The sequence below is a fragment of the Alosa alosa genome, chromosome 10 (genome assembly GCF_017589495.1).
Source record: "Alosa alosa isolate M-15738 ecotype Scorff River chromosome 10, AALO_Geno_1.1, whole genome shotgun sequence".
In the NCBI taxonomy this organism is placed as follows: Eukaryota; Metazoa; Chordata; class Actinopteri; order Clupeiformes; family Clupeidae; genus Alosa; species Alosa alosa.
Genome location: NC_063198.1, coordinates 21,168,407 through 21,196,124, shown reverse-complemented (window position 1 = coordinate 21,196,124; position 27,718 = coordinate 21,168,407). Strand labels below are relative to the sequence as shown.

The 27,718-nt window shown below is 39.9% G+C and overlaps 1 protein-coding gene across 50 annotated transcripts; it reads left to right on the top strand.

Annotated features, from left to right (window-relative positions):
- The first annotated feature begins 214 nt into the window (after positions 1-214).
- znf740a (zinc finger protein 740a) lies at positions 215-26,706 on the top strand. Of its 50 annotated transcripts, XM_048255048.1 has the most exons (29): positions 215-328; positions 1,731-1,928; positions 2,209-2,403; positions 2,954-3,100; positions 4,344-4,470; positions 4,642-4,725; positions 5,537-5,620; positions 6,368-6,451; positions 7,125-7,208; positions 7,677-7,760; positions 8,714-8,772; positions 9,119-9,143; positions 9,578-9,661; positions 10,093-10,176; positions 12,174-12,257; positions 12,701-12,784; positions 13,064-13,147; positions 13,599-13,682; positions 14,126-14,209; positions 15,027-15,110; positions 15,774-15,857; positions 16,591-16,674; positions 17,511-17,594; positions 18,319-18,402; positions 19,034-19,117; positions 19,626-19,709; positions 20,431-20,514; positions 21,910-22,028; positions 23,814-26,706. In XM_048255048.1, exons 2-29 carry the CDS (start codon positions 1,857-1,859, stop codon positions 23,985-23,987), a joined length of 2,598 nt encoding a protein of 865 aa, XP_048111005.1. In that variant the 5' UTR covers positions 215-328; positions 1,731-1,856; the 3' UTR covers positions 23,988-26,706. The 50 variants fall into 50 exon arrangements, with proteins under 50 accessions (XP_048111005.1, XP_048111006.1, XP_048111016.1 ...); XM_048255049.1 differs by lacking the exon at positions 8,714-8,772 and having other exon boundaries at positions 1,731-1,901; positions 9,060-9,143; XM_048255059.1 differs by lacking the exon at positions 7,677-7,760.
- The last annotated feature ends 1,012 nt before the right edge of the window (positions 26,707-27,718 follow it).

The window sequence follows — 27,718 nt, the reverse complement described above, 5'->3', positions numbered from 1 at the left end:
TTTCAGTGGTGGCAAATACGCTTACAATATATTATTTGTTCTGATGTTGTAAACTCGTAATCCGTACACAAGTAAGAGAGTAAGCGCATATGCTCCTTGATTAGTATCATAACTTACAAGTCTATGTCCCAACCAAAATGGAGTAGTCTACACGGTGTCGAATTTCCACATTCACCAACATGGCAGTCGTACATGGCTCGCTTTACTCAAGTCACGTGGCAGCGCCCTCCCCGGGGAGCACTTCCGGTGGCGTTTCCTGTGTTTGTAAACTGAGAAAGGCTGGATCTCGGGCGACGGCGTAAAAAAATACAACGGTTTTACAACAAAGGTAAGACCATCGAGTCTTTTTCTGTTCTTCTTAAATTGCATAATATTTGAAATATGAAAGATGCACTCACATTCTGATTAAATTGATGCGAAGTGCATTTTAGAAAAGACCCGATCCCCCACGACTCGTAGACAAGGGGAGGGGGTGTACGCAGCGAGCGTCTTTATCGAGAGATCTACGTTATTTCAATTGCACAGCGTTAATGGTTACACGGTCATTTTTGGTCATTGATCGTGGATTTGTGTTGATCTTCCCCAGTTTTGGTTATTTAAAAAAATGCTGCATGATCTGACACTAAAATAGATTGTAATTTGGAGCCGATATGGATGTGTGATTTATGCGTGGGAGCAAGGGTGGCTAGCTAGCATTGGTTGTACATCTAGCTAACCAGCTCCCCTACGTGGAAACGCTAGCCTTTTGACGTTGGAAATGCTAACGTTCGCTAGCTGATACTCCTCTTCATTGAATGCAGGTTTCCTTCACAATGACGGAGTAACGATAGACAACTTTAGATCGATTAGGATATTAGTATAAATACATAGGCACATCTGAGGTTGGTAATCTCTCAAACGTTTCTTTTTCTTTGTTTTCTAGGCGTTTTTAGGAGTGTGTTATCGATATTTTTTTTAATCAAGCGAAATTATCTACGAGCTAGTCGGCTAATGGCCTGTCAGCAAGTTAGCTATGATAGCTAGTCAACTTGGCTAGCTAATGTTAGCTGTCTGCCCTTCCCAATAGGAAAATTACGGTCTGTACACATCCGAAGAAAAACAAGGAATTTACTGTGTAATACTTGAATTACGAGAGATCGTATGTATGCATTCACATTTCAGGCAATTTATGTCTTTATGAAAACGAATAACAAGGTAAAGCCTTTGGGTGTAGTTATCGTAATGTGAACAGAAGGCCTTTTGCATGAATTAGACCTTGGTGATTTTCCCATGGACTAACATTAGCCTAACGTTACGTGAAAAGAAAATTCGGAGAATTCAACAGTGTTAATTTCCTTCATGGTGAAAAAGCAATGTTATCATTTTTACAGGTTTGATGGCCTTGTAACTTTGACGAATTGTTAACGTATTATTTATCTTTGTAGTTGAAGATGAAATGTTTTCTTGCTTATCAAAGAATAACCCGAGGTCATTGAGATAAGGCTGCTACACTCTGCCAGTGGCTGTTCTTGTTTCTGAGTATGTTTCTGGCCCATTTTCTGTAAATAATTTTGATCACTTAGTGATCAAAATTATAATTGCCTTTTTAAGATGCAGAGAGAATTGGGTTACATTTGGGGGAAGTACACGAAAAACTGTTCTAAAAAGTGGAAGTCCAACCAGTACTGTTAACACCAGTGGTGTCCCATACTTGTCTCTGCCATCACTAACTAACACTCAGGATTTTACAGGATTTTGGTACCAGATGATTGAAGTGGGTGTGGCCATTTGACAAACAGTCCATCCTGAGTGACGGCTCCTTCAACCACCTTGTCCCCACCCCTTTCCCCACCCTCTCGCACCCGGTTCCCACTGCGATGTCTCATCTGCCTAGCAGCTCAGTCCGTGACCATATGAAATGGGTCTGTCCTCAACTGTCCACAAACTATGTAAATGAATTACAGTGACGCACCAAAATACTTTCATTATACATCATACTTTTTTATATGTGCTGCATTAGCAAAATATTTGCCACACTTAATGCATTTTGAACCAATATTTTATTTGACTAAAAATCCCTATTTCTCTTTTTCTTAATGTTAATTACTTTAAACCACCTAAAAATCTGCACATTTCATTGAGTAAATTTCTAGTATCCTCATCTCAATGGCTCACCTGATGGTCAGGGTTGTCTTGGCTGAATTCTTCCCCCTGTGTGACTCCTCCTAGGCGGGGTTGCTCGGCTGTGAAGCAGTTCTCTCCAGCATGGCTCTTATGCAGGCTAGTTCCATGGCTGGTCCCAAGAAGATGATGGCACCATTGGGACCTGCCCCTGGCCATCCCGGTCCAGGACAGAGGGACATTCAGGACCGTGGACCTCAGGGTCCCATGGTTCTGCCATCTGGAATGAACTGTCCACCACTGGTTAGGAAAACTCTGGGCTTTAATGTTTAAAGTCTGACGAGGTTGCTCACATGGAGAGGCAGGCAGAAGTTGCAGTGTTGGTCTAGGCATCCCAAATATGCTAATTTCAGTGCTATTGAAACATAGTGGTCTCCGTTAAAATTGTTTGTGAGGGATTTAGAGATAACGCTAGTATGTCTGACTTCACTTGAAATCAGAATCTTAACTGACCAGAATATTAACTGACCTTTTTTAAATTTATTCAAAAACACACTTAGTAAAGGAGGATTTTATTTTGTACACTTACTTTCATGTGATGGTGGGGAACCATAGTTTTAGAAAAGAAATGTTTATTCGTATAAAAGTTTATTCTCATTTAGAAAGAATGCTCATTGTTTATGCTGCAGTCATGTTCGTGTGCTATTTTAGCTTTATTATTCTCTGTTCATAGAGAGACAGAACCTTCAACTACATTATAGTTCTTAAATGTACAACTGCTAGTGGGCAACAGACAATCCATAAGGGTGTGTGTGTGTGTGTTCGTGTGTGTTCGTGTTCGAATGCCTCACAGCTCCTCCGGAAAGAGGGAGAGTTCTCTGCTCCCCGTCTGTTGGATGAGAAGGAAATGAGAGCCAATGAGGACATGCAGCTGAAAAAGAAGAACAGGAAGTCGGGAACACCCTGTAAAGTGAGGGAGCAGGAGGGGAGGGGAGGGAAGGTCAGTGTTTTTCTCTATTTGACCAGCAGAGAGAATAACATTCTTTGTGGTTGTGTGTGTGCGCGTCTCTAGTGTAAGAATCCATAGTTGGTGTGTGTGAGAGTATTTGGTCATTTAAGTGCCTGTTTGGGTGTGTTTTTTTTTTTTTACGGTGTGTGTGTGAGTGTATGCGCGTGTGCCCCACCATGCCTTCTTTCCAGACTCTGTGTGTCCCTGTGTGAGTGGGGGGAGGTGGTAGTTCGGGAGCAGTGGGGGAGGGGGTGGGGCTCTTTGAAAAGGAAAGGGAGGGGAGGGACGGAAGCACAATAACTGTTATTGTGTGTTCGAGGAGGAGCACCCGAATGCAGTGCTGGCAGAGCCAAGTCTTTAAGTTAACCAAATGTTTGTCTTTTGCTCTGCAATTGTGTGTCTTTTTTAAAGACAACACATTTTAAAACTTCACCCATCTTTGATATAGCCTATATTTTCTATCTTTTGTGAACACACAAACACTTTAATCTATAATATCATTTCCCTTTGCCATGCAGCTAAATATAAAGAAAAGTACATTAAAATGTAGTTATTAGGTGTATTTAAGTTTAGGAGCATTTATGTGTCTTTAATGGAAGCAGAGACAAAACAGTGTTAATTATCTTAGTTTAATTAATTAATCATTTCAGGTGCCATTTTTTGACCTAATGTCATCCCACAGGCTGTGTAAATGCATTCTTGGCACATTAGCCGATTATAAAACTGGCACCCTGCTGAGGCCAGGGATTCACTGTATCCATATTTTACATTATTTCTTTAAATATTCATATAAACAACCAAGGCTCTGAAAATCTATCACTATTTAATTGTCAAAAGTTGTTGAGAGGCCAGTGCTGGCATTAACTGAAAGAATAAACACAGAAAGCACCATTAATATAATTTGGCTATTGGAATACCCAAGGATCACTAGCTTTTTTCCTTATTTCTAAGGGCATGCCCAGTTTTGCATGCCTTTATTTGCTACAATAACTTCATAGACTTGCCGTTGTAGTTAAAGTACATTGATACATAGAGAGAATGTGCCACAGGAAATGAAATATATTTATTTTTATTTTGTGTAAATGTTCCAAAATATGCAAGCTACGCTACCACACAAACAGGGGCTGTAAAAAGACCAGTTCCTTTTTGTATTGATGTTTGAATGCTTGTTATCAGTATTATTTGTGTGTTGTGTGTTTTGGCTCATGGTTCTGTTGTGTCCATATGTATTCAGGTGGTGGTTGTGGACGAGAATGGGAATTGTCCACTGTCAAAAGTGCAGAAGAACTTCATCTGTGACCACTGTTATGGAGCCTTCAGGAGTGGCTACCACCTGAAGAGACACATTCTCATCCACACTGGTATGTCTGTACATAGGTGTTATATGTACAGACCGTGTATGACACTCTTAAACCAGACAAATTCAGAAAAACACACACACAGAAAACTCTCGTACACCTTCACACAATTAGCTTCTGCTGCTTCTGCTCTTATTTAAGAATTTGAACTAAATTGGGTTCTTCTCATCTTAGGAGAGAAGCCGTTTGCTTGTGCCATATGTGACATGAGGTTCATTCAGCGTTACCATCTGGAGAGACACAGTCTCACTCACACGGGTACGCCTCCGCTCGCCAGTTGTGCAACTTACGATCACAACATTTAAAGATGCTTCACTTAGTAACAGATTCTTTGAACGCTGCTTAGTTCAGTAATGTAATGATTTCATGTTGATGTTTAATATTGGCAGTAATTTGCCTGTGTAAAAACAAACAAAATTTGTGATTAAAATAAATACAAAATACATTTATATTAGTGTTCAAACAAAAATGGGATATGCTGGAAAGAAATAGTATTACATAATGTCTTCAGAGCAAAACAAATAGGCAATTTGGCATTTTTATGATGGGTAAACTAGTTTTTGGAGATCACAAACATGGCTGTAAATTGCTTATGAAATTCGGAATAATACATTTTATAGAAAGTTATACTCTGTAAGATGACTTGCTTTTTAACATTATTTGTTTCCTCAAGGACCTTAACTTAATATCCTTTCAATTGGTCAATAATTTAGCTTTTTCTTTTTGTTTGTTAAAGGAAGACCTCATTTATCTCTTAGTTGATGAGAACTAAGAGATGTACTGCATCTGTAATTCTACTCTTAGTCTAGCTAAACCACTCTTTTACACTTTTCCCCCCCAAAACGTTTTTAACAACACCTCTGTGCTGTCTTGCGGAATATAACTTTGGTCCATTTGCGCCATTATCATACTCACATTAACTTTTGACTGACCTCTGACTCAACACATACTGCTGTAGTGCATTTAACCTCAGCCTGCAAGTGAACCGACATTCGGCTTTTACTCTGCATTCTATACTTGTTTCTTCTCTGTGTAGACGCTCACTAAAACTGGTACTCTGTGCGTTTAGGGGTGAAGCCCTACGCTTGTTCCATGTGTGACATGCGGTTTTTCCAACGTTACCACTTGGAGAGACACAACCTCAAACATACGGGTATGTGTCCTCCCTTAAAATGGCTCTTATGAAGAGCATTATTTAGTAAGGGTTTTACTGGACCCTAACTGTTTAGCCACAAACACTGGCAACAGAAAATGTTGGCTGTTTTCCTTATCAGTTAGTCTTGTATGCTGAATGGCGTTAAAGCAGTGCTTGATATTTGAAAATAAAAAATTAGTATATTGAATTCAGCCTTTTTAGTTGAAACATCAGTTGAAATCTAGGTGGATTTAGGTGCCAGAAAGTGCTCTTATTCTGATCAGACTCAAGCAGTATTATAGTGAACTATTTAGAGGGAGACTTTTGGATGATGTGTCTTTATTTTATTATTTTTATTTATTTTATTTTGCATCCGTTTAGATAACTTATTTCAGTTTTGATAGTAGATAGTACCCAGCTGTAATGACTTAGCTGCCTGCAACAAGACCAAAAACAGTGAGTGTCTACACAGAGGGAAAATCCCAGTTGGATGAAAAGGCCAGGTGTCTTTCAGCCTAACTTGTTCTTAAATAAAACTCTGAATTTTAGCATTTGCAAGGGACTAGATGGTCCCTAGACTGTCTAGACTAGACTGGTAGTGGATGTACAGTAGTGATTAAGCTATACAGTTTTGCCATTTAGCTCCACAGAAGCAGTCACTGCTTTATAGCAAATGGCCAGTTAAAGTTAAAACAGAAATTATCAGAAATAACTGATCAGTTGGAAAAGACCCTGTAGCTAATATTTTTTGCTCTGTGCGTTTAGGGGTGAAACCGTATGCTTGCACCATGTGTGACATGCGGTTTTTCCAACGTTACCACCTTCAGAGACACAGCCTCATCCATACGGGTATGGAGCCCTCTTGCCTTACCCCCTTGCACTGATGCAACCGGCTGCACAGATGCTATGCTTCTATCAAGCCCTTCCATATCTTCCTCCCCCACATTTTGTACTTTTTGTGTTCGTTCAGTCACCCGCTGATTGAATGTAGTCAAGTGACATTTTGTCCTTCCTTCCTACTTCCATTCTTTTTTTTTTTGCTTTTGCAGAATGACCGTTCTGGCAAGTTGCTGCTTTTCTGTGCTTTCTCCTCTAATCCTGAAGCTTTGTGGTTAGCTAATTGCCAGGTTAGACGTATCCAGCATGGCATCAACTCGCACTTGCTGCTCACTTGTATGTGCACTAAAATAGTCCCATTACAAAACCCTTTAACTTGCAGCAAAATGTAGGATTTTTCTTTGGCTGCCACCAGAATTTAGGCTGGTCTAAAATCTCATCGCAAGCCAACATCTTGCAGAGTATAACTTCACTTTGAGTGTCTCTTGCTTCTGCTTCCCCACTCACAATACTCATCCCATGGCATGTGACTTTCAAGGCGCCATTGGAAACTGCAAAAATGCACCCTTTCTATAGATGTGGGTGTTTAATCGCAGTGCATTTTTAAATACTGTCTTTGTTTTTTTTTTTTTTTCTTTCGCTGACCCATGCTGCTAGCTAATGTGTTGATGCTCTGTGCGTTTAGGGGTGAAGCCCTACGCTTGTTCCATGTGTGACAGGCGGTTTTTCCAACGTTACCACCTGCAGAGACACAGCCTCACTCACACGGGTATGAGTCCGTCAGTCTTACCCCACGCATTGCTGCAAACAAACAGCCCACTCAGACGCCACACCAGAGCTCTGTTGCCCACTTCGGACTTTTTTCTCGATTTGCACCAAAAATGTGTGAAGTTGCAGTTATATAAGGCAGTGCTGCATCTAGATCTGCAGTAAAGCATTTTGGCAAGCAGTTGCCAGTATTTTTTCCCTGATTTTAATTTTTTGGGGAGTTTTCCCCACAAAGTTACCATAAAGTGGTTCTTTGTCATGGTTTTTCTTTTATTGGGCATTGTGACGAAGTGGCAACACTGCCTTGACAGTCAACACTTAGCTTAAATTGTATGACTGCAGCAAACTCGAGTTTGGATTTGGTTATTCAAAATGGATTATTTAAGTAGAAAACACATTATGGCTTTGACATCACTGATGAATCAGTAAAGCTAATATCATTCATTATTTTGGTGCTTTGTGCGTTTAGGGGTGAAGCCCTACGCTTGTACCATGTGCGATATGAGGTTTTTCCAACGTTACCATCTCCAGAGACACAGCCTCACCCACACGGGTATGAGCACACTCATCTTAACCTTCTCATTCGAGACATCCTGCACAAGATGCTGGACCTCTGCTACCACTCTTGCACAGCCTGATCTTCAGAAACCAGTTTTCATTTCTAAATTTATTTTTAAACTGATTTTTTTTAATGTCCCAACTGTCTTTTTCATAGCAATTTTTGTGCATGCACAGAATTAAGTAGGCTTTCTTGAATTTTTGGTAAAAGGTCATCTGACCAACCGTCGAAGATTATTTCGATTGACACTTCAGTCATGAAATTGCTTAGATGGCTTGAGTTAACCTTGAGTATGACTGCATCAAACTCGAGTTTGGCTTTTGGTAGTTCAAAACTGAATATTATAAGTACGCACACTGTGGCATTAACGACACTGACATATCAGAAAATTTAATATAATTGATTAATTTGGTGCTCAATGCGTTTTTAGGGGTGAAGCCCTACGGCTTGTACCATGTGTGATGGCGATTTTTTCGGCGTTACCAACTGCAGAGACACAGCCTCACCCCTGCGCAGATGCGATTACACTCATCTTTACCCTCCAACTCGTAACATTCTGTATAAGTTCATAGACGTTTGTCACCACTGTTAAAGTCTGATCTTCACAGACCAGTTTACCTTCATCTCTAAATTGTGTTTAACACATATTTTTTGTCTCCTGTTTTTTCTATAGCATTTTTGTGCATGTTCAGAATAAGACAGGGTATCTTAAATTCTGTGTACTAGACCATCTTGCTGTTTGCCGGGAAGACTTTGCTTAACGTTTCCCTCAATGATGAAGTTGCTTAGTTAACTAGTTAAGGCAACCCTTAGTATGACTGCCTCAATCAAATTTGGATTTGGCAACTTATGAGAAAATGTTATCAGAAGACACTCTGTGGCATTGACTAGACTGACAGATCAGTTAAGTTAGTATAATTTATTAATTTGGTGCTTTGTGCGTTTAGGGGTGAAGCCCTACGCTTGTACCATGTGTGATAGGCGGTTTTTTGGACGTTACCAACTGCAGAACACAGCCTCACCCCTGCAGTGCGATTACACTCACCCATAACCCTCCCTTTCGAAACATCTTGCACAAGTTGCTGGACTTTTCTTGCCACTGTTACACTGTCTGAATTTCACAGACCAGTAGATGGCTTGAGTTAACCTTTGAGTATGACTGCAGCAAACTCGAAGTTTGGATTTGGTTATTCAAAATGGATTATTTAAGTAGAAAACACATTATGGCTTTGACATCACTGATGAATCAGTAAAGCTAATATCATTCATTATTTTGGTGCTTTGTGCGTTTAGGGGTGAAGCCCTACGCTTGTACCATGTGCGATATGAGGTTTTTCCAACGTTACCATCTCCAGAGACACAGCCTCACCCACACGGGTATGAGCACACTCATCTTAACCTTCTCATTCGAGACATCCTGCACAAGATGCTGGACCTCTGCTACCACTCTTGCACAGCCTGATCTTCAGAAACCAGTTTTCATTTCTAAATTTATTTTTAAACTGATTTTTTTTAATGTCCCAACTGTCTTTTTCATAGCAATTTTTGTGCATGCACAGAATTAAGTAGGCTTTCTTGAATTTTTGGTAAAAGGTCATCTGACCAACCGTCGAAGATTATTTCGATTGACACTTCAGTCATGAAATTGCTTAGATGGCTTGAGTTAACCTTGAGTATGACTGCATCAAACTCGAGTTTGGCTTTTGGTAGTTCAAAACTGAATATTATAAGTACGCACACTGTGGCATTAACGACACTGACATATCAGAAAATTTAATATAATTGATTAATTTGGTGCTCTGTGCGTTTAGGGGTGAAGCCCTACGCTTGTACCATGTGTGATAGGCGATTTTTCCGACGTTACCAACTGCAGAGACACAGCCTCACCCACACGGGTACGATTACACTCATCTTTACCCTCCAACTCGTAACATTCTGTATAAGTTCATAGACGTTTGTCACCACTGTTAAAGTCTGATCTTCACAGACCAGTTTACCTTCATCTCTAAATTGTGTTTAACACATATTTTTTGTCTCCTGTTTTTTCTATAGCATTTTTGTGCATGTTCAGAATAAGACAGGGTATCTTAAATTCTGTGTACTAGACCATCTTGCTGTTTGCCGGGAAGACTTTGCTTAACGTTTCCCTCAATGATGAAGTTGCTTAGTTAACTAGTTAAGGCAACCCTTAGTATGACTGCCTCAATCAAATTTGGATTTGGCAACTTATGAGAAAATGTTATCAGAAGACACTCTGTGGCATTGACTAGACTGACAGATCAGTTAAGTTAGTATAATTTATTAATTTGGTGCTTTGTGCGTTTAGGGGTGAAGCCCTACGCTTGTACCATGTGTGATAGGCGGTTTTTTGGACGTTACCAACTGCAGAGACACAGCCTCACCCACACGGGTACGATTACACTCACCCATAACCCTCCCACTCGAAACATCTTGCACAAGTTGCTGGACTTTTCTTGCCACTGTTACACTGTCTGAATTTCACAGACCAGCTTAATATGAAATAATTTTTTAGAATACTGATATGAACCCCAAAACAGAAAAAAGTTGGGACGTTGTGTAAAATGTGAATAAAAACAGAATGTAATAATCTGCAAATCTCTTAAACTCATATGTAGTTGCAAAAAGGACACGGACAACATATCAAATGTTGAAAATGACAAATTTGACTATTTCATGGAGAATATATGTTCATTTTGAATTTGATACCAGCAACACGTTTCAAAAAAAGTTGGGACGGGGGTAACAAAATGCTGGAAAAGTTGTGTAATGATAAAGAAAACAAAAGGAAGAATGTTTCACAACTAATTAGGGTAACTGGCAACACGATTGGGTATGAAAAAGAGCATCCCGGAGAGGCAGGGTCTCTTAGAAGTAAAGATGTAGGGGTATTCATCACTCTGTGTAAACCTGTGTGTACAAATGATGAAACAATGTCATTTTAATTCTTCTTAACATGAAATTGTGACGTATTTAGGGAGTTCATCATCTACAGGACAGAATATTATTAAAACATTCAGAGAATCCAGAGAAATCTTTGCAAACAGGGGAAATAGCTGAAAAACAAATTGGATGGCCGTGGTCTTTTGGACCTCAGATGGCATTGCATCAACACCAGACCTGTCTCCAGACCTGTCATTGTATCGGCTCAGGAAAACCTCTAATAACCATTGTCCATGTGCCCAGTTTGATACTCAATTCAAAAACTGCAGCCAAAATGTAATAGCTAAAATTGTATTGAGAGATGATACAGAAAATACCACTCTCTTATCTGGGCCTGAGCTTGTTTAAAATGGACTGAGGTAACATGGAAAAAGGTCCTGTGGTTAGACCAATCAAAGTTTGCCATTATTTTTGGAAATCATGGACTCATCTGGGCTAAAGAGGAGAGGGCCTATCCAAGTATCCAACCTATCCAACTTGTTTTAGTGCTCAGTTCGAAACCCAACATCTATGACGGTGTGGAGGAGCATTAGTGCCTACAGCATTGGCATCTTGCACATTTGGCAAAGCACAGTCAATTCTGAAAGATGTATACAGGTTTCGAGCAACATTTACTGCCATCCAGGCAATGTCTTTTTCAGAGACGACCTTGAATATTTCAGGAAAACAATGCCAAAATGAATTCTGCACATATTTAAATAGTATTTCTCCATAGAGGAAGAGTCCAGTTGCTAAGATGGCCTGTTTGCAGTCCAGATTTGTCAAAAAAGTAGGTGCATAATGGAATGAAAAGCACGACTAAGAAAACCCCATACTGTTGAGCGACTGTAATCCCATATCGGGGAGTAATGGGACAACATTTCATTATCAAAACTTTAGCAACTGGTCTCCTCAGTTCATAAACATTTACAGAATTGTGTTAAATGAAGAGGTGAAGCAGCACAGTGGTAAACATGCTCCCGTCTCAACTTTTTTGAAACGTGTTGCTGGCATCAAATATAAAATTAACATTTACTTTCCATGAAATAATTCAAATTTTTATTTTCAACATATATATGACATGACATTCTGTTTTTTTTTTTTTTTTTTTTTGCATTTTACACAATGTCCCAACTTTTTCTGTTTTGGGGTTGTATTTGTCCCCACAAAATGTTCTTTTCATAACATTTGTGTGCTTGCACAGAATCAAGTAGCCTTTCTTTTGTGCAAGGGCCAAGGGCATCTCATTGTACACCAGAGACACTTTTGATTATTTCCCTTATTAATAAAGGTGTTTAGGTAGCTAGCTAGGTCAACATGTAGTGTAAGAGTATGACTGCTGCAAACTCGAGTTTGGATTTGGTAACTCAAAACAGAATGTTACAACAAGGCACACTGTGGCATTGACAACACTGACATATTAGTAAAGTTAATATAATTCATTATTTTGGTGCTTTGTGCGTTTAGGGGTGAAGCCCTACGCTTGTACCATGTGTGATATGAGGTTTTTCCAACGTTACCATCTCCAGAGACACAGCCTCACCCACACGGGTACGATTGCACTCATCTTAACTTTCTCACTCGAAGCATCCTGCATAAGTTGCTGGATTTTCCTTTCCACTGTAACACTATCTGATCTTCACAGTGCAGTTTAATATTTGATCATTTGTTATTGTTAAGCACTGATTACTTTTTTTTGTTGTCTCCGGAATTTTTCCCATAGCACTTTTGTGCATGCACAGAATCAAGCAGGAATTCAGAAATACTTTGTAGGAGGTCATCTTCGCCAAAGAAGATTTTGATATACAGTTCACTCATTGATGAAGTTGTTTTGGTAGCTTGTTGAGTCAATCCGTAGTATGACTGCATCAAACTCGAGTTTGGAATTGGTGACTCAAAACAGAATATTATAAAAAGGCACACTGTGGCATTGAGGAGACTGACAAATCATTAAAGCTAATATCATTCATTAATTTGGTGCTTTGTGCGTTTAGGGGTGAAGCCCTACGCTTGTACCATGTGTGATAGGCGATTTTTCAGACGTTACCAACTGCAGAGACACAGCCTCACCCACACGGGTACGATTACACTCATCTTAACTCTCCCTCTCGAAACATTCTGCATAAGTTGCTGGACATTTCTTACCACTGTTATACAACCTGATCTTCACAGATTGGTTCAATATATTATCTGTACATTTATTGTATTAAATACCTGTAGTATGATTGTATCAATCCAGAGTTTGGACTTGGTAACCTAAAGCAGAATATTATGAGGCACACTGTGGCATTGACAACACTGATAAATATATCAGTAAAGCTAATATCATTCATTAATTTGGTGCTTTGTGCGTTTAGGGGTGAAGCCCTACGCTTGTACCATATGTGATAGGCGGTTTTTCGGACGTTTCCAACTGCAGAGACACAGCCTCACCCACACGGGTACGAGCACACTCATCTTAACCTTCCCATTCGAAACATCCCGCACAAGTTGCTGGATTTTTCTTGTTTAAGTTTGATGTTCACAGAGCTCTTAAATATTTCATCACTAAATTTCGTTCTTTAATGTTGATTTCTTTCCCCCACGTTTTCTTCTCCCATAGAATTTCTGTGCATGCACAGAATCCAGCAGGCTCTATTATTTTTTTGTATAAACAATGTCTGTTTAGTGTATCCAGAAGAAGACTTTAGTTGACATGTCCCTCATTCATGAGGCTGCCTAGTTGGTTCAATCAACTTATTGAGTCAACATATAGTCTAATTACATAACTGCTGTAAGTTTAATCTTGGATTCGGCAACTTGAAGTATTGGAGAAAAACACATTAGCATTGACAACATGATGAATCCGTAAAGTTAAATATCTTTTATTATTTTGGTGCTTTGGTCGTTTAGGGGTGAAGCCCTACGCTTGTACCATGTGTGATAGGCGATTTTTCCAACGTTATCAACTGCAGAGACACAGCCTCACCCATACGGGTATGAGCACACTCATCTTAACTTTCTCATTCAAAACATCCTGTATTGGTTGCTGGACTTGTCCAGCCACCGTTGCATAGTCTGATCTTCACAGATCACTTTTGTCTTGTAATACTAAATTTAGTGTTTAATTGCTACGTTTTCACATTTTTTCATAGAAGTTATGTGCATGCACAGAATTAAGCAGTTCTGCAACTTTCTGTACCAAGGTCATCTCACAGTATGCTTGGTTTTGGTTTACATTTCCCTCGTCCATGTATTTTCTAGTTAGCTAGTACATTCAACTTTCTGTCAACATATAGCATAATTGTATGACTGCAGCAAACTCGAGTTTGGATTTTATAACTTACAACAAAATATTGCAAGAAGGCAGAGTGGCTTTGACAACAATGACAAAATCAGTAAAGCTAATACCATTTATTAATTTGGTGCTCTGCGTTTAGGGGTGAAGCCCTACGCTTGTACCATGTGTGATATGAGGTTTTTCCAACGTTACCATCTCCAGAGACACAGCCTCACCCATACGGGTACGAGCACACTCATTTTAACCCTCTCGAAAAGCTAGCAGAAGGTGCTGAACTTTTTTCACCTTCGTTACAGACTGGTCTTTTACCGATTAGTTTTGTAGTGTAGCGCTAATTTTTTATTTTGTAAGTGATTTCATAATAGTTTTGTGCATGCACAGAATCAAGTAGGTTTCTGTAAAATCGCCAAACAATGAGGTAACCACAGTGTGAGGAAGAGGACTTTGTTGAAGTTAGGATATCAGAAAGTGTAGTAATTAGTGTATCCAACATGTAGAGAACACACATTAGAGAGAGTGAATGCACATCTGGCTAAAAGAAAGTTTTATAGCACAAATTGGTATGTCATTGTTAAAGTCGGTTAATAGCCGTGTGTACTTGCATTGTTTTTTCCTTCACATAATTACGTGTTTGTCCACTAGACCAAATCAATTTGAGGCTCTTTGAAAACTTTTGTTTTGATTTCAACTCAAACAGGATTTAGACACTATTTTAATTGAACAGGGCACACAGTTATACCAGTAAACAAATATTTGAGGTCTAGGAGTACATGTTTAGAATAGCTTTCTGCATTTCCAGTTTTTGCTAGTCCACCATTCAATTTTGCCTTTCAGTCCTTGCTTTGAACTTAAGCCTGTTTTTAACCTAGGGATATAAGGAATTTGACAAAAGGCCATTTTATAAGAAATTCCATGTACAATGATTGGGGGTAATTGTTTATTTTATGTGGCACTAACAAGTGTTGGGGCTCCAAAAATTGTTAATCTTAGGGGATGTTGAAGACGTGTACAGCTGACATATTGGTACTCTGTGCGTTTAGGGGTGAAGCCGTACGCTTGTACCATGTGTGACATGAGGTTTTTTCACCGTTACCATCTGCAGAGACACAGCCTCACTCATACTGGTATGTGTCTTCTCACTTTAACCCCCCTAATGAAAGATTGGCTAAGCAGACGCTGCTGTTGAAACTGTTGTCACCTTCTCCCTAAACAATCCTGTCTTCACTTTTAATGTCATTGACCATTGTAATTTGAGCATGCCTGTGAAGAAATTGGTTTGTATGTTGGCCAGGTAGTTCAGATTATCAAATTCTTGCTTTTCACATATCTTAGTATTGAGTTGAGAAGAATGTATTCATGCAGAGCCGTTTTTCAGAACTAGCCTGCAATATTCACAAAGCTTACCTAGGGAAATATCACCAAACCATGTCTTCCATTGCATTATAAAGTTAAAACACTGCCATTTTCTAGGTAGTCTTTCCAAGTTTCTTTGTTTTGTACGTAATCTTGTTTTGTTTTCAGCCTAGTTCAGATTTCATATATCGTACATTTAAAAACTAGTCATTCTTTTAATCATAGATTTTTAGCTAAGAGATATGAAGTTAAGTGACAGAATCTAGTCTTCAGACAAAAAAAAAAAAAAAAAAAAAAAAAAATCACACACACACATCATATCATCATAACGTATAACAAACACAAAGTTAGCAACAGCAATATTTAGAATGTAACTAACTGTCAGGGTAAAATCGAGAACAAAGGCTAATATATTGGTGTTTTTGTGCGTTTAGGGGTGAAGCCCTACGCTTGTACCATGTGCGATATGAGGTTTTTCCAACGTTACCATCTGCAGAGACACAGTCTCACCCACACGGGTATGAGCGCACTCATTGAAACCTTCTTGCAAGAAAATATTTCAAATTTCAAGGATGAAAGCAACAAACTCGAGTTTGCATGACCATGTTGACAGATAGTAAACAGGTTACATAGGTATATTTAGAACTCTTCCGTTAGATGTAATTCATGGCTAAACTCATATAAAATCTCTCATTTAAGTTAATGGAAATGTGGATTGATGTTTCATGGTGTTTACTCTGGTGAAAATGGTTTATAACGCAATAATACTGCATTTAGCCCAACATCCCAAAAAATCAAAAGTAAAAAGGAGACAATAATTTTTCTCTATCTAAAAAAAATAAACATGATGTGCCAATATATTTTTTTTTATTTAAAGATTTCTAATTCGACAGAACAGTACAGCACTTATTAGTGATTAGTCTTGAACGCATATTTGATAGATTACCTTCTTCATCTCTGCAGCTATAGACAATGGTGCTGGGAAGGTCATATCACCAGATCACCTTTTATAGGTTCAGTCACATTGCCTTACAAGTACTGAATCCTACAATGTGGCACAAAGGGGGGAAATCGGGTAGAGGAAAATTTAATAGCTATTTTGTGGCAGAGCACTTGTATAACCAAGACTATTTGAGATGGAAGGGTTAGAGAAGTTGGCGAGACATGATGTAGAATCTTTAGAGTTGAAGGTACAGAATACTTAGGGAAGATGGTAAGATGTTTTCTTACACTAGTGCTCTGTGCGTTTAGGGGTGAAGCCCTACGCTTGTACCATGTGTGACATGAGGTTTTTCCAACGCCATCACCTCCAGAGACACAGCCTCACCCATACGGGTATGAGTTCTCTCCCTGTGCTATGAGGTCTTCTCTGTTTCTTAGGTGATCATAGAATGAAACCGCTGGCCTTGCACGAGTTTAGTCATAGGATTTTAAAACATCAAAAATGCTTAGCTTTATCAATTGACCTTTTATTAGGCTTTGTTAGACAACTTGCCACAACCTACTGCTAACCCAGTTGCTCTTTGTTTTTTGTTTGTTTATTTTATGTACTGTTTGTTGTTTTTTGGACATTCCACAAAAAAATCCTCAAACAACTCTGTTAGAGATGCTAACTGTTACTATAGTTGTCGGGCTAATGCAATGAGCACTGGAAAAACTGACGTGTTGATTGCTGTGCATTTTTCTATGACAACTTCCTCATTTTTCATACAATTTGGCAGCTTTCTTTACCAGAGAGAAATGATTGCCATTGAAGTATGCACAGTTATCAACACAATAGTCGATAGGTGCTTAATAAGGGAAATGACAAATGTACAGTCTCTAGTTTTCACCAGTTTGATATTCATCAGAGAGGACATGCCACTGAAATGACACAAATATCCACAGTCAGGTCAGAACAGGCTAAGTGACCCTGAGGAGCTAATGTCAGCAGATTTATTTGTATACTTTCCCTGTAGCCTGAAATATTTCCACTTTCCAAATGTAATAACCTTTTTTTTGTTTGTTTTTACATTTAGATTTAAACCTATGCATATCTAAATTGCCAACCAACCAGCAATCCCTACTTACCATGCCAAACATGAAAGCTATTTTAATTTTAAATGATCTGATTTAATTTGACAAAGACAAGCAGGAAGATGTTTGCTTACATTGGTGCTCTGTGCGTTTAGGGGTGAAGCCATACGCTTGTTCCATGTGTGACAAGCGGTTTTTCCAACGTTACCAGCTGCAGAAACACAGCCTCTCTCACACGGGTAGGAGTTTTCTTTTCTACTCTGTACCATTCTAACTGACAACTCTCACTATTTAGGTATGATCATTGTTTATTAAAACAATAGAAAACATGGCCAAATCTAGTGTTTGGGCCTTAACTTAAAAAATTGAGCTCTAGCAATTATGATTTGGTGAACAGTTAATTCTAATTTATTATTGGCTGTGCTCCTTATAAGCATTGTTGTGCTACAATCATCTGTGTTTGTCTATCATTTCAAACAATCACCTAACAATGATGGTAGCACAGCAAAGTTTTAGGAAAGTGCTGTCCTGTCTAAAGAAAATTAAATCTTGTTCTATCCCTACAAACAATTCTCAGAAGTCAAACACCCTGTTCCTGATGCTAACTCTTAGTTCTTGGGGCGAGATCCTGCGTGGCACCATCCAACATAGAAATTATTTATATTCTTGAAATTTATTCCAAACGATGTTGCCACTGCTGCATTTTTTTCATAAAGGTAGTGCAGTGTGTGAATAGTTATCTAGTTTTCTGGCCTATAGACTGTAGATATTTATCATTTTTGGCAGGAAACTGGTGCCACTGGAAGGGAAAAATCAGGTGTTAGTCATGGAATTAAACACAATCAGGTGTAAGGCATTGGTTAAAGGCATATTATGCGGATGACCGTATATCTAGGGCTGAGGATCAACAAGGTAGACTTGGCAAGATGTTACACTGCTTACCCTGGTACTCTGTGCGTTTAGGGGTGAAGCCCTACGCTTGTACCATGTGTGACATGAGGTATTTCCAACGTTATCAACTGCAGAGACACAGCCTCACCCATACGGGTAGGACATCACTCTCTGTGCTTTTCATTTTTATTTTTACAAGTCATGGTAAATAAAATGTACTGAGGAAACATCCAGGACTGCATCAAATTCGAGTTTGAGTAAGCTAAATCCCAAATTTCTTTAGGTTAAACTTTGCAGTAAAATATATCGCTAGCTAGCTAAGCATGATTTCTACTGCTAGATTTGCTTAATTGGGAACTCCGTCAATTCCATATTGATATGGAGTGTTAAATCTTAGCCCACTTAGGTTTATCAAATCGATTCATCCTAGGGCAAGCACAGCAATATGATTATCAGACAGTTCTGGGGTAGGTGTGGAGTCATGTTTTTGTTTTCTTGTATCGACCTGTTAGCTTTTAAAACCAAAGATAAACAATATTCTTCAACAACAACAGCAAAAAAAAGATTTCTACCCCGATATGGACTAAATGTGGCACAAAACAACCAAAATCAAGAACGAATTGATTTGAATTAAATAAACAGTTGATTGGATAGGGAGTCTTTGTCTTTGACAAACAAAATAAAAATAAATATATTATAACAATGATTGAATGATACAGGGATTGAATGAATGAGCGATTAAGCTTAATATGTTATATCTACTTACACTGGTGCTCTGTGCGTTTAGGGGTGAAGCCCTACGCTTGTGCCATGTGCGATATGAGGTTTTTCCAACGTTACCATCTGCAGAGACACAGCCTCACCCACACGGGTATAAGCACTCGTACACAAAATGTCTCCCACTGGCCCTTGCACACCATGTCCAAGTCTACTGCCCGTCTGAAAGTCATCTGGAAACCACTCTTTATTTATTTATTTATTTATTTATTTTTTACTTTGGTGATATCCTGGATGCTGCACCATGTGTTAAAATGTGAAAGACCTGAACTCCTTCCTTTATTTGGAGAGTAGGCTTTCCAGTAATTCCCCGTAACATTGCAAAGGACATGGTTTGCAAAGACCTACACAAAATGAATAGCTAACCAAAAAGGCACCAAGTTTTTAGTATACATAATGTCTGATCTCTTACGAAATCATGTGCAAGGTGATCAAAAAGGCCATAGCATCCTTTTAGGTATAGTTGGTGTCATAAGGCAGTTGCAGATTTTTTTTTTTTTTTTTTTTTTTTTTTTTTTTTTTTTTTTTTTTCTGTACGTCACATATTTATTAGGGAAAGTCCAAGAGAGATGCATGTTTATATTGGTCCTCTGTGCGTTTAGGGGTGAAGCCGTATGCTTGCTCCATGTGCGACATGAGGTTTTTCCAACGTTACCACCTGCAGCGACACAGCCTCACACACACGGGTATGTGTCCACCCACTCTTGCCACACATGCGCCGGTGATTTTAAATAATAATAAAAAAAATCAAATCTCGGTCAATAAGCATGCATGCCCACAGGGAGTGGATCTATGGCCAAAGATGTTTTGAGTATAATAGCCATTGGGTCCTTCTTGTTTGGTTATTGGAGGATTGTAGTGCACAGGTCTGCTGAAGATTGGGCTCAGTGTAGTTAACTGAGCTGAAAGGAGTACCATGGTGTCTGCGCAACATGCGTTGGATCTTGACTCATCTTTCAAATGTCACGCATTTCACAACAGTCTCCTTGCTTTTATCTAACCGTAACCTTGATTAAGTGAGGGATGCCAAAAGACATTTTTTCAGTAGTTATTTATGCATACTGAATTTTGGCATTGATCCATTGCCTTAGGCAACATCCTTGTGAAAGGGCTTTGAAGATACTCACTCATGTATTGACGGGGAAAACCTCTTGACACGCAAACAACTGAAACCTTATTTTAGTCTGTAAATTTCACAAACTTACTAACATCTAAATTGGCTAGGCCCTTACTTCTAACCCCTGACATTCAATTTGATTGCGCCCCATAAGTACATGTAAACGGAAGGAAAAATAGGAAAAAATGCAACAACTATTTTAATTGGGTGTGCTATCTTATGAAGAGACTAGGAGAATACTTTTACCCCTTTTCTAGACGCTCACTAAAACTGGTACTCTGTGCGTTTAGGGGTGAAGCCCTACGCTTGTTCCATGTGTGACATGCGGTTTTTCCAACGTTATCAACTGGAGAGACACAGCCTCACTCACTCGGGTATGTGTCGGCTTTATGAAGAAGGTCTAGACTGTGCCACATCTTAGTCCAAATACAGTGGGCGTTGTTGAGTCTCTCAAATCCACCATGCAATGGTTATTGAAATTTGGAGATCAAAAAGATCAAAGCAAAATATGTATTTAAACAAAAAAAAAAAAAAAAGCTCTAACAAACTCGAGTTTGGGATATGTCATCAGACAGGGTGTGACTTCAGATGAATTGTTTTAGTCATCTTTCAAACAGCTACTTCTCCAAAGGGTTCCCTTCTAAGGTGACTCATCGTCATAACTGAGGATTAGAGTAACAGTGAGTCATTTCTTATCAAAACAGCCATGGGAAAGGGAACACCTTTGGAGAACTATTTTTACTTTCTTTTAATACTTTTCCTGTTTCACCATTTTGTTTTTCTCAGACAAAACATGTTAATGGCCAAATATCCATTAAGCTATCAATGAATATAAAAGTATTTTATGGCAACATCAGAGCTGTTCAGTGAATCATCATGTTCAGTGATTCACCTTTTGAGTTTCAGTGGTTTGTTAGCATTTTGTTCAACATGGGAACTATAGTTGTGTAAGACTACAACCATGTTGAAAGTTGTTTTGAAGTTACAGTCTAATGATTTTTATGCTTTATATACAAAAAACATAAATAAATAAATAAAGGCTTGCAAGATAAGTAGCTGCTGTTTGGTCGTGTCGCATGACCACTGAATAGCTCTATTAAATGTTGTCGTACTAACTGGTTTGTCTTGGCATTTGGTCTTGTTTGATCTTGATTTGTGTTGTAAGCTTTGCAGCCTACCTCAGTACACATCAAAGTATACCGCACTACCTGGGTTGTCAGTCTTTTAGTTTAGGCCATACAAGTTAGACAAACAGATTGCTGTCTAAATATTTTCATCTTATAACAATGACATGTCATTGATCCAGAGAGAAATGTCATAAGTTGTTTTTATTTTTAGAGTAATTAATTGCTTAAGACAAAAAATGCATGCCAAAGGAATACTGAGAACAGTTAATCGATTCATTTTTTTTAATTCTATTCATCATATTCATAGTAAAAATCAAGCTTGTTGACCAAGAATGTTGTATTAGTAATTTGATCGTATCTCAATATTAGATTTCAAACCGTTTTTTAATCTTTGTCATAGAAACTGTGATGGTCTTAAATTTTAACAGATTGGATCACCAGGAATTCTTTTTAATTTCACAACCGTTAGGACTTAAGAAGACTGGGATCATTAGTCGATAAGATGGTATACTTTGATGATCGCTGTCAGGCTGGTGCATGGCTACGAATGATATTGTGTGTTGGTGTGTGGGAGGAAGGGGAGTGCGTGGAGGAGCTCTCAGGCCATGGGACTGCACTGACTTGTTCTCTTGCACTCTTCAGGCGAGAAGCCATTTGCCTGTGACATGTGTGACATGCGTTTCATCCAGCGCTACCACCTGGAACGGCACAAGCGTGTGCACAGCGGAGAGAAGCCATATCAGTGTGAACGCTGCCAGCAGGTGTGCACACACATGTAGCGCACATGCTAACATAGACACAAAATACACATGCACACATGTATCGCACATGCTAACACAGACACAAAATACACATGCACACATGTATCGCACATGCTAACACAGACACAAAATACACATGCACACATGTAGTGCACATGCTAACATAGACACAAAATACACACACTCTTAAAACAAATGTGTTGAAAGCAACACAACTTGCATTGTTTTTAACACATCTCTGTGTCCAGATAGGCACAACACAGTTTGTGTTGTTTCCTTTTTTATTTGTTACACAATATGTGTTGAAAATAACACAACTTGCATTGAAAACAACAAAACTTGAATTGTTTTTTAACACATCTCTGTGTCTAGATAGGGACAACACATTCATTTTAAGAGTGCATGCACACATGTAGTGCGCATGCTAACATAGACACAAAATACACATGCACACATGTAGCACACATGCTAACATAGACAATATGCACATGCACAGAAATGTACACACTACCAGGTTGTACAATTACACCAACCTACAGCTAAATGATGCTTATTCAGATGTATCATCTATTGGGAGCTTCCATTCTGAAAACCAGGAATTTTTTTAACACACACTTTACTCCCAAGAGGGTTGAAATGAGCACAAGAGAGTGAACGCGTTTTCTGTTGCCAGCAGGAATCAGGAACAGCACTGCCATTACTGCCATGTTAGCGCCAAGCAACTGCCTTCAAATTATAGCCCACAGTCAAGGCAGATGCACATACATGCAAAAAGCCTCATTTCATCTGCCTCTTTAAGGCAATGACACACACATACAGATAAAGAGAGGGAGAGAGCGAAGCACACCACCTCGTTGCCTTCTCCCAGTGCACATCGTGCCAAGCCCTTCTGAATCTCCTCCGCCCACGTCATCTGGTGCAGAGCCAGACAAACAGCCTTGCTGCTGCTGCTGCCGCCGCCTCTGCTGCTGCTGTTTCTCTGAGCCAGGCCGGCTGGTTCTCATACATAGCAGCCATCACAGCAAGCACTCCTCCGCATCCTCCTCCTCTCTCATCAGGAGTCCTCTTCTGCCCACGTGCCTCAGAAACAGAACTGCCTGCACAGCAACAGCAATATTCTGACACAAACGACATGTTTGCATGTATCCGCAACTGCCTTTGAGGTTTGCTGGTCATTAGTTAAAATGTAATTGAACGGACGGGCTCACAGACCTGATTTTAATGGAGTCGGACACGCAGGGCAGAGACCTACTCCAAACGACCCAGTAAAGGTGGACCTCGCTGTAATAAAATGGCACAAATGATGAGAGAGATGTGGTTGTACTCAGAGAGACCTTGTAGAGTAGAACACACTCACAATCACATACAGATGCCCGTGTTCTTTGTGCTTTGTAAATGGGCAAATGTTGTTGCTGGTTGAGGCAGTGCATAGTTAAACTGTGTCTTTCCCAGCTGGTCTTTCTCTGTCTCCCACACACCAGCACTCCATGACACCGGCACCACCTCAACACACACACATCTCAGATCTCGCCACGTTATTCTGGTTCTCTCTCCCTCTTTCTCTATCTCTCTCTCTCTCTCTCTCTTGCTCTCTCTCTCTGTCAAGCACCCACTCTTGCTTTGAGGGTCTAATCACATACTCCTTACTGAAAGCATTTTCTTTTGCCTCCCTCTCTTCTCTCTCTCTCTCTCTCTCTCTCTCTCTCTCTCTCTCTCTCTCTCTCCCCCCCATCTCTCTGCCTCCCTTCCTTCCTCTTCCTCCTCCCCCTGCCCTCTCTTCTGCAGAACTTCTCGCGGACGGACCGCTTGCTGAGGCACAGGCGACTCTGCCAGGGGCGTGGTGTTGCTAAGGTAGAGACGCAGCCCTGCTGCGAGCCCCGCCCTTACCCGCAGGAGCCTCCTCCCCCCACCTCGGCCTGGAGCCCCCTGCACCCGCCCCCGGGCCGTCTCGCCGTTTGACATTCCCTTCCCCCCCTCTTCCCCCCCCTCGCACCGCCATCGGCTCCTTGGAGACCCTGCTGTCCTGGCAACACTCACCCGTTGCCACCCCAGCAATGAGCTCAGTGGCACCACTCTGTGGCCAAGACTGATACTGCAGCTTTCAGTCAAGAGGGGGGAATTAACAAAGAGGGGATTTTTTTTTTTCCTTTTACCTTTGTTGTTGTCGTTGATGTTTTTGGGGAAGGAGGTGGGGGGGGTTCAAACATATGGTTAGTTTCCTTCCTTCATCTGTTGTATGGGTTATTTTGTACTTAATCATGGTTCTTGTTCCTTTAAAAGGTCATGTTACTTTCATTTAATATTTTGAAATTGCTGTCATGATTTATGGTGGTACTTTTTTTAAAGGAAGGGAACTAGAGCAGTTGAGAGGGATTTCAGGTGGGACTCTATTTGTTGTTACACCGTGGAAAAGAAGAGGGATGCATACATATATACTTGGATTTACACAGAGAACCTATCTAGGAGAAAAAAAAGGCATTGATGTTGTTATGCCCATCGTAGTTCAAAAGGATATCCACGAATGGTACAACTTCCTAGTTCCGTAAATAGTTTTTGACGACCGTAGTTCCAGAGATGGAGCTTGATAGTGTGAACCCAAGACTGATCACACGTCCCTTGTATATTTTGTGTAATGTTTGTGAAAGGGGTGGCCAGTGGGAGTAGTGGTAGAGACGGTCCTGTTCGCGGTTAGTTGCCGCCTTTTTCGTCTGCAGCACCACTGATGCGCTGGCGACAACGGAAACGGCGCACACACGCACTGTGTGGCTTCGCAGAGCCGGCCACTTTCCCACCTCCCTGAAAATGCCCCAGGATGCCAACTCACGGGCAAGAACTTTTCAAAAACAAAAAAAAAACAAACGCTTGCCTGCGTATGTCAACGATGGCACAATATTAGCAACATCTGGAAGTCCTGTCGCTACTTCAGAGAAACACATACGTGAGCCTGTGCTGTCCTTTTTGGGGTGACCGCAGCCCTGTCGTGCTTTTTACAGACATTTGACAGCACAAGACGTCTTTTCCTAAGTCCCACCACTTAACCATGTATACAGATCAATGTGCTCAGCCTATAACAAGACATATTCAATCTTGTGGCCTTAGGATGTGCTAATGTTTTTCAATATATTTTGTTTTGTTTGTTTTTAATGTATGTTATTTTTACTTTGAATTTAATGGTGTAATTATCGTTTCACTTAAAATCATATTTGAGATAGTCACTGCCTTTTACAAACAGACAAACGTTTTTTCCAAAGCCGCCGTTGTAACGAAACCTCGCCTACCCTTCTGGCACCTGATTGCTTCAGTTACCACATGGATCATAGAGTAGCTATGCTGCTGTTGTTTTTGTAATTAATATTATCATCCATAAATGTATCAATATTATCTGTCATGGATATTTGTTGGAAAAAAGGACTTAAGAAGGATAGTAACAAGGATTTTTTCATTTTTGACAGGCAGTGTGATGGGCAACCCTAGTCGCTTTTACTTTGAGCATCTAAGACCTATGGGGTCCTGTATGTGGAAATGATGTAACTTGGCGTCCTTGAGGTCATAACTTTTTCATATTTGCCTATTAAGTAGTGATGGTGTTGGAGTAACGCTAGCATTGAAATTGTGTTTTCTCTTTGGGGAAGTCGGCCTTAACGCGTGCTCACCCCTAAGACAAGATTCCATCGTAGTCCTTGCCCTCAGTGCTTGTGGTGGGTTTATGTGTCTAGGAGTTTGCTCTATACCATGTCACAGACTTTTGATGAAACATGTCAATGCTTAGCAGCCTCTGCTGCACCGCACCTTGGCATTTTGAAGGGCACAATGGAACTGTTGGGCAACCCACAGAACGACTATGGGCCAACTGTTACCTCTGGGTCCTGCATGCTGATTTATAGCTGATCTGACAACCCCGTCATGTAATCCACAAGTGCAACAAGGGAAGGCAGGGTTGCCAAATCTGTATTTAATCCACTTTTTATATATATATTTTAATTATGATTATTTGAATTTGACAAAAAATGAACTTAAGCTCCTCTTTTAGTTGCATACTGTAGTAACATGATTCTGTTTGTGTTTCAAGGACCTTTTTTTTATTTCTAATATGACTTTAAAAACACTGGAGTGATAAAGAAATAAAAAAAATACAGTTTTTTTGTTTTTGTTATTTTAAACAGAATTAGAGTTTAGAATTTAGACAGAGCCTCTCTTCAACTCGACACACGTGGTGGGCAGAACTTATCCAGTCATTTGGATGATTCATAAGGGTCTTTGTACCTTGGAGAAAAAAAAAGTATATATTTTTTTCCCTCTTGTATTAACTCTCCTTCCCCCCCCCGCCCCACCCCAAATTTGATTTTAGTGAACTATATTGATAGCGACATTAGTCAAGAGACCGCGTCTATGGTAGAAAACACAGACTAGTCTTTTTGTTATTCTCATAGGCTTGCATGCAGTTACAGTCATCAGTTTTAAGAGCTTATATTGTTTTGTTTTTTATTTCGTGTAGGTGAAAAAATATTTGCAAAGACATCTTTTCTAATAAAAAAATAATGTGATATCATGATAATTATTGTAAAGAAAAAAATGGGCAAACTAATATGTACCCTTGTGATCCAATTAGTTTTCATTGTATGGAGTGAGGAGAGGGGCTTCCATTATGCAGAAATAAAAAATACTTTGTAAAAGTAAATATTTATTTTGTGTCATTACTCTGCAAAAGCACTCGTATTATACACAAACCATGCCAATTTCTACAATTTCATTTTGCAGTTCTTAGAATTTGTTTCTTGACTGGGAAAATATCTCTAGATGAGACAAGCCCCTAAAATGGAGGATGAGTCATGGGAACATCCCCTTCATCTCCACAGTAGAGGGTGCTGTTTGGGATTAAACAAATCTAGTTTAATTCAACAAAGTCCCCTTTAGAGCAAGTAGTCACAATTTCTTTACAGTAGTGTTTTGAAATAGCTTTAGATGATACTGCACATATTTTTACAGATACTGTGATTGCTATTAGCAGCAGGCAGTGTTCCTGCCACAGCTCTTTGCCGTTTTTCAGCCTGCCATCTGAGAAAGCTACAGAGGCATCACAAGTCACGACCAGCCCGATTGCTGTTGACCTTGTTAAATGGGCACTCTGACTGAACGTTCTGTTCCACCAGAGTGGCACTCTCACACCGTTGTTCCCGTCCACAAACCAAACCTCCGAAATCTGATTCTAAACCAAGGGACAAAAGGCAGTGACCTTGCCTCCTAAGTGTCCTCTCCAGTCCATAGACCACCGCCAGCCATTACGGCTAATAACACACACACACTCATATTTGAGCTTCATCGGGAAAGCCTGAGTACTGATGGGGGAGGCAGGAGACTTGAAATGATTAGGAGGGAGAGCGAGGAAGAGAGAAGGGAGGACAGGACGAGAGCAAGCCAGGTGTGTCCATTCAGCAGAGCCAGCCATCTGTGGCCTCTGCAGGGAGAAGGCACAGATGACTCCCAGGAGCTTCGGCGCTATTGTTCTCGGTCACTGTTGTCACCTTCAACAGCAAATTAGGGTTTATGGGGATCCTCTCTGAGGGATGCGTTCTTTAATTAGGCCAAGTTGACAGTGGGGGAATGTTTCATTTTAATTAAACAACACAAAAATAGATTGTTGAGTTGTTACCTTTCACTCAATCTCGATTGATACCATCAGGTTGTACAGA

What these genes read in the sequence shown, in the direction of transcription:
- znf740a (XM_048255047.1), top strand. Translation starts at nt 1,857, where the DNA reads ATGTCTCATCTGCCTAGCAGCTCAGTCCGTGACCATATGAAATGGGTC. An exon ending in ACACAGCCTCACCCACACGG is followed by an intron (nt 9,662 to 10,092) that starts GTACGATTACAC and finishes TTGTGCGTTTAG; the next exon opens with GGGTGAAGCCCTACGCTTGT. An exon ending in ACACAGCCTCACCCATACGG is followed by an intron (nt 16,675 to 17,510) that starts GTATGAGTTCTC and finishes CTGTGCGTTTAG; the next exon opens with GGGTGAAGCCATACGCTTGT.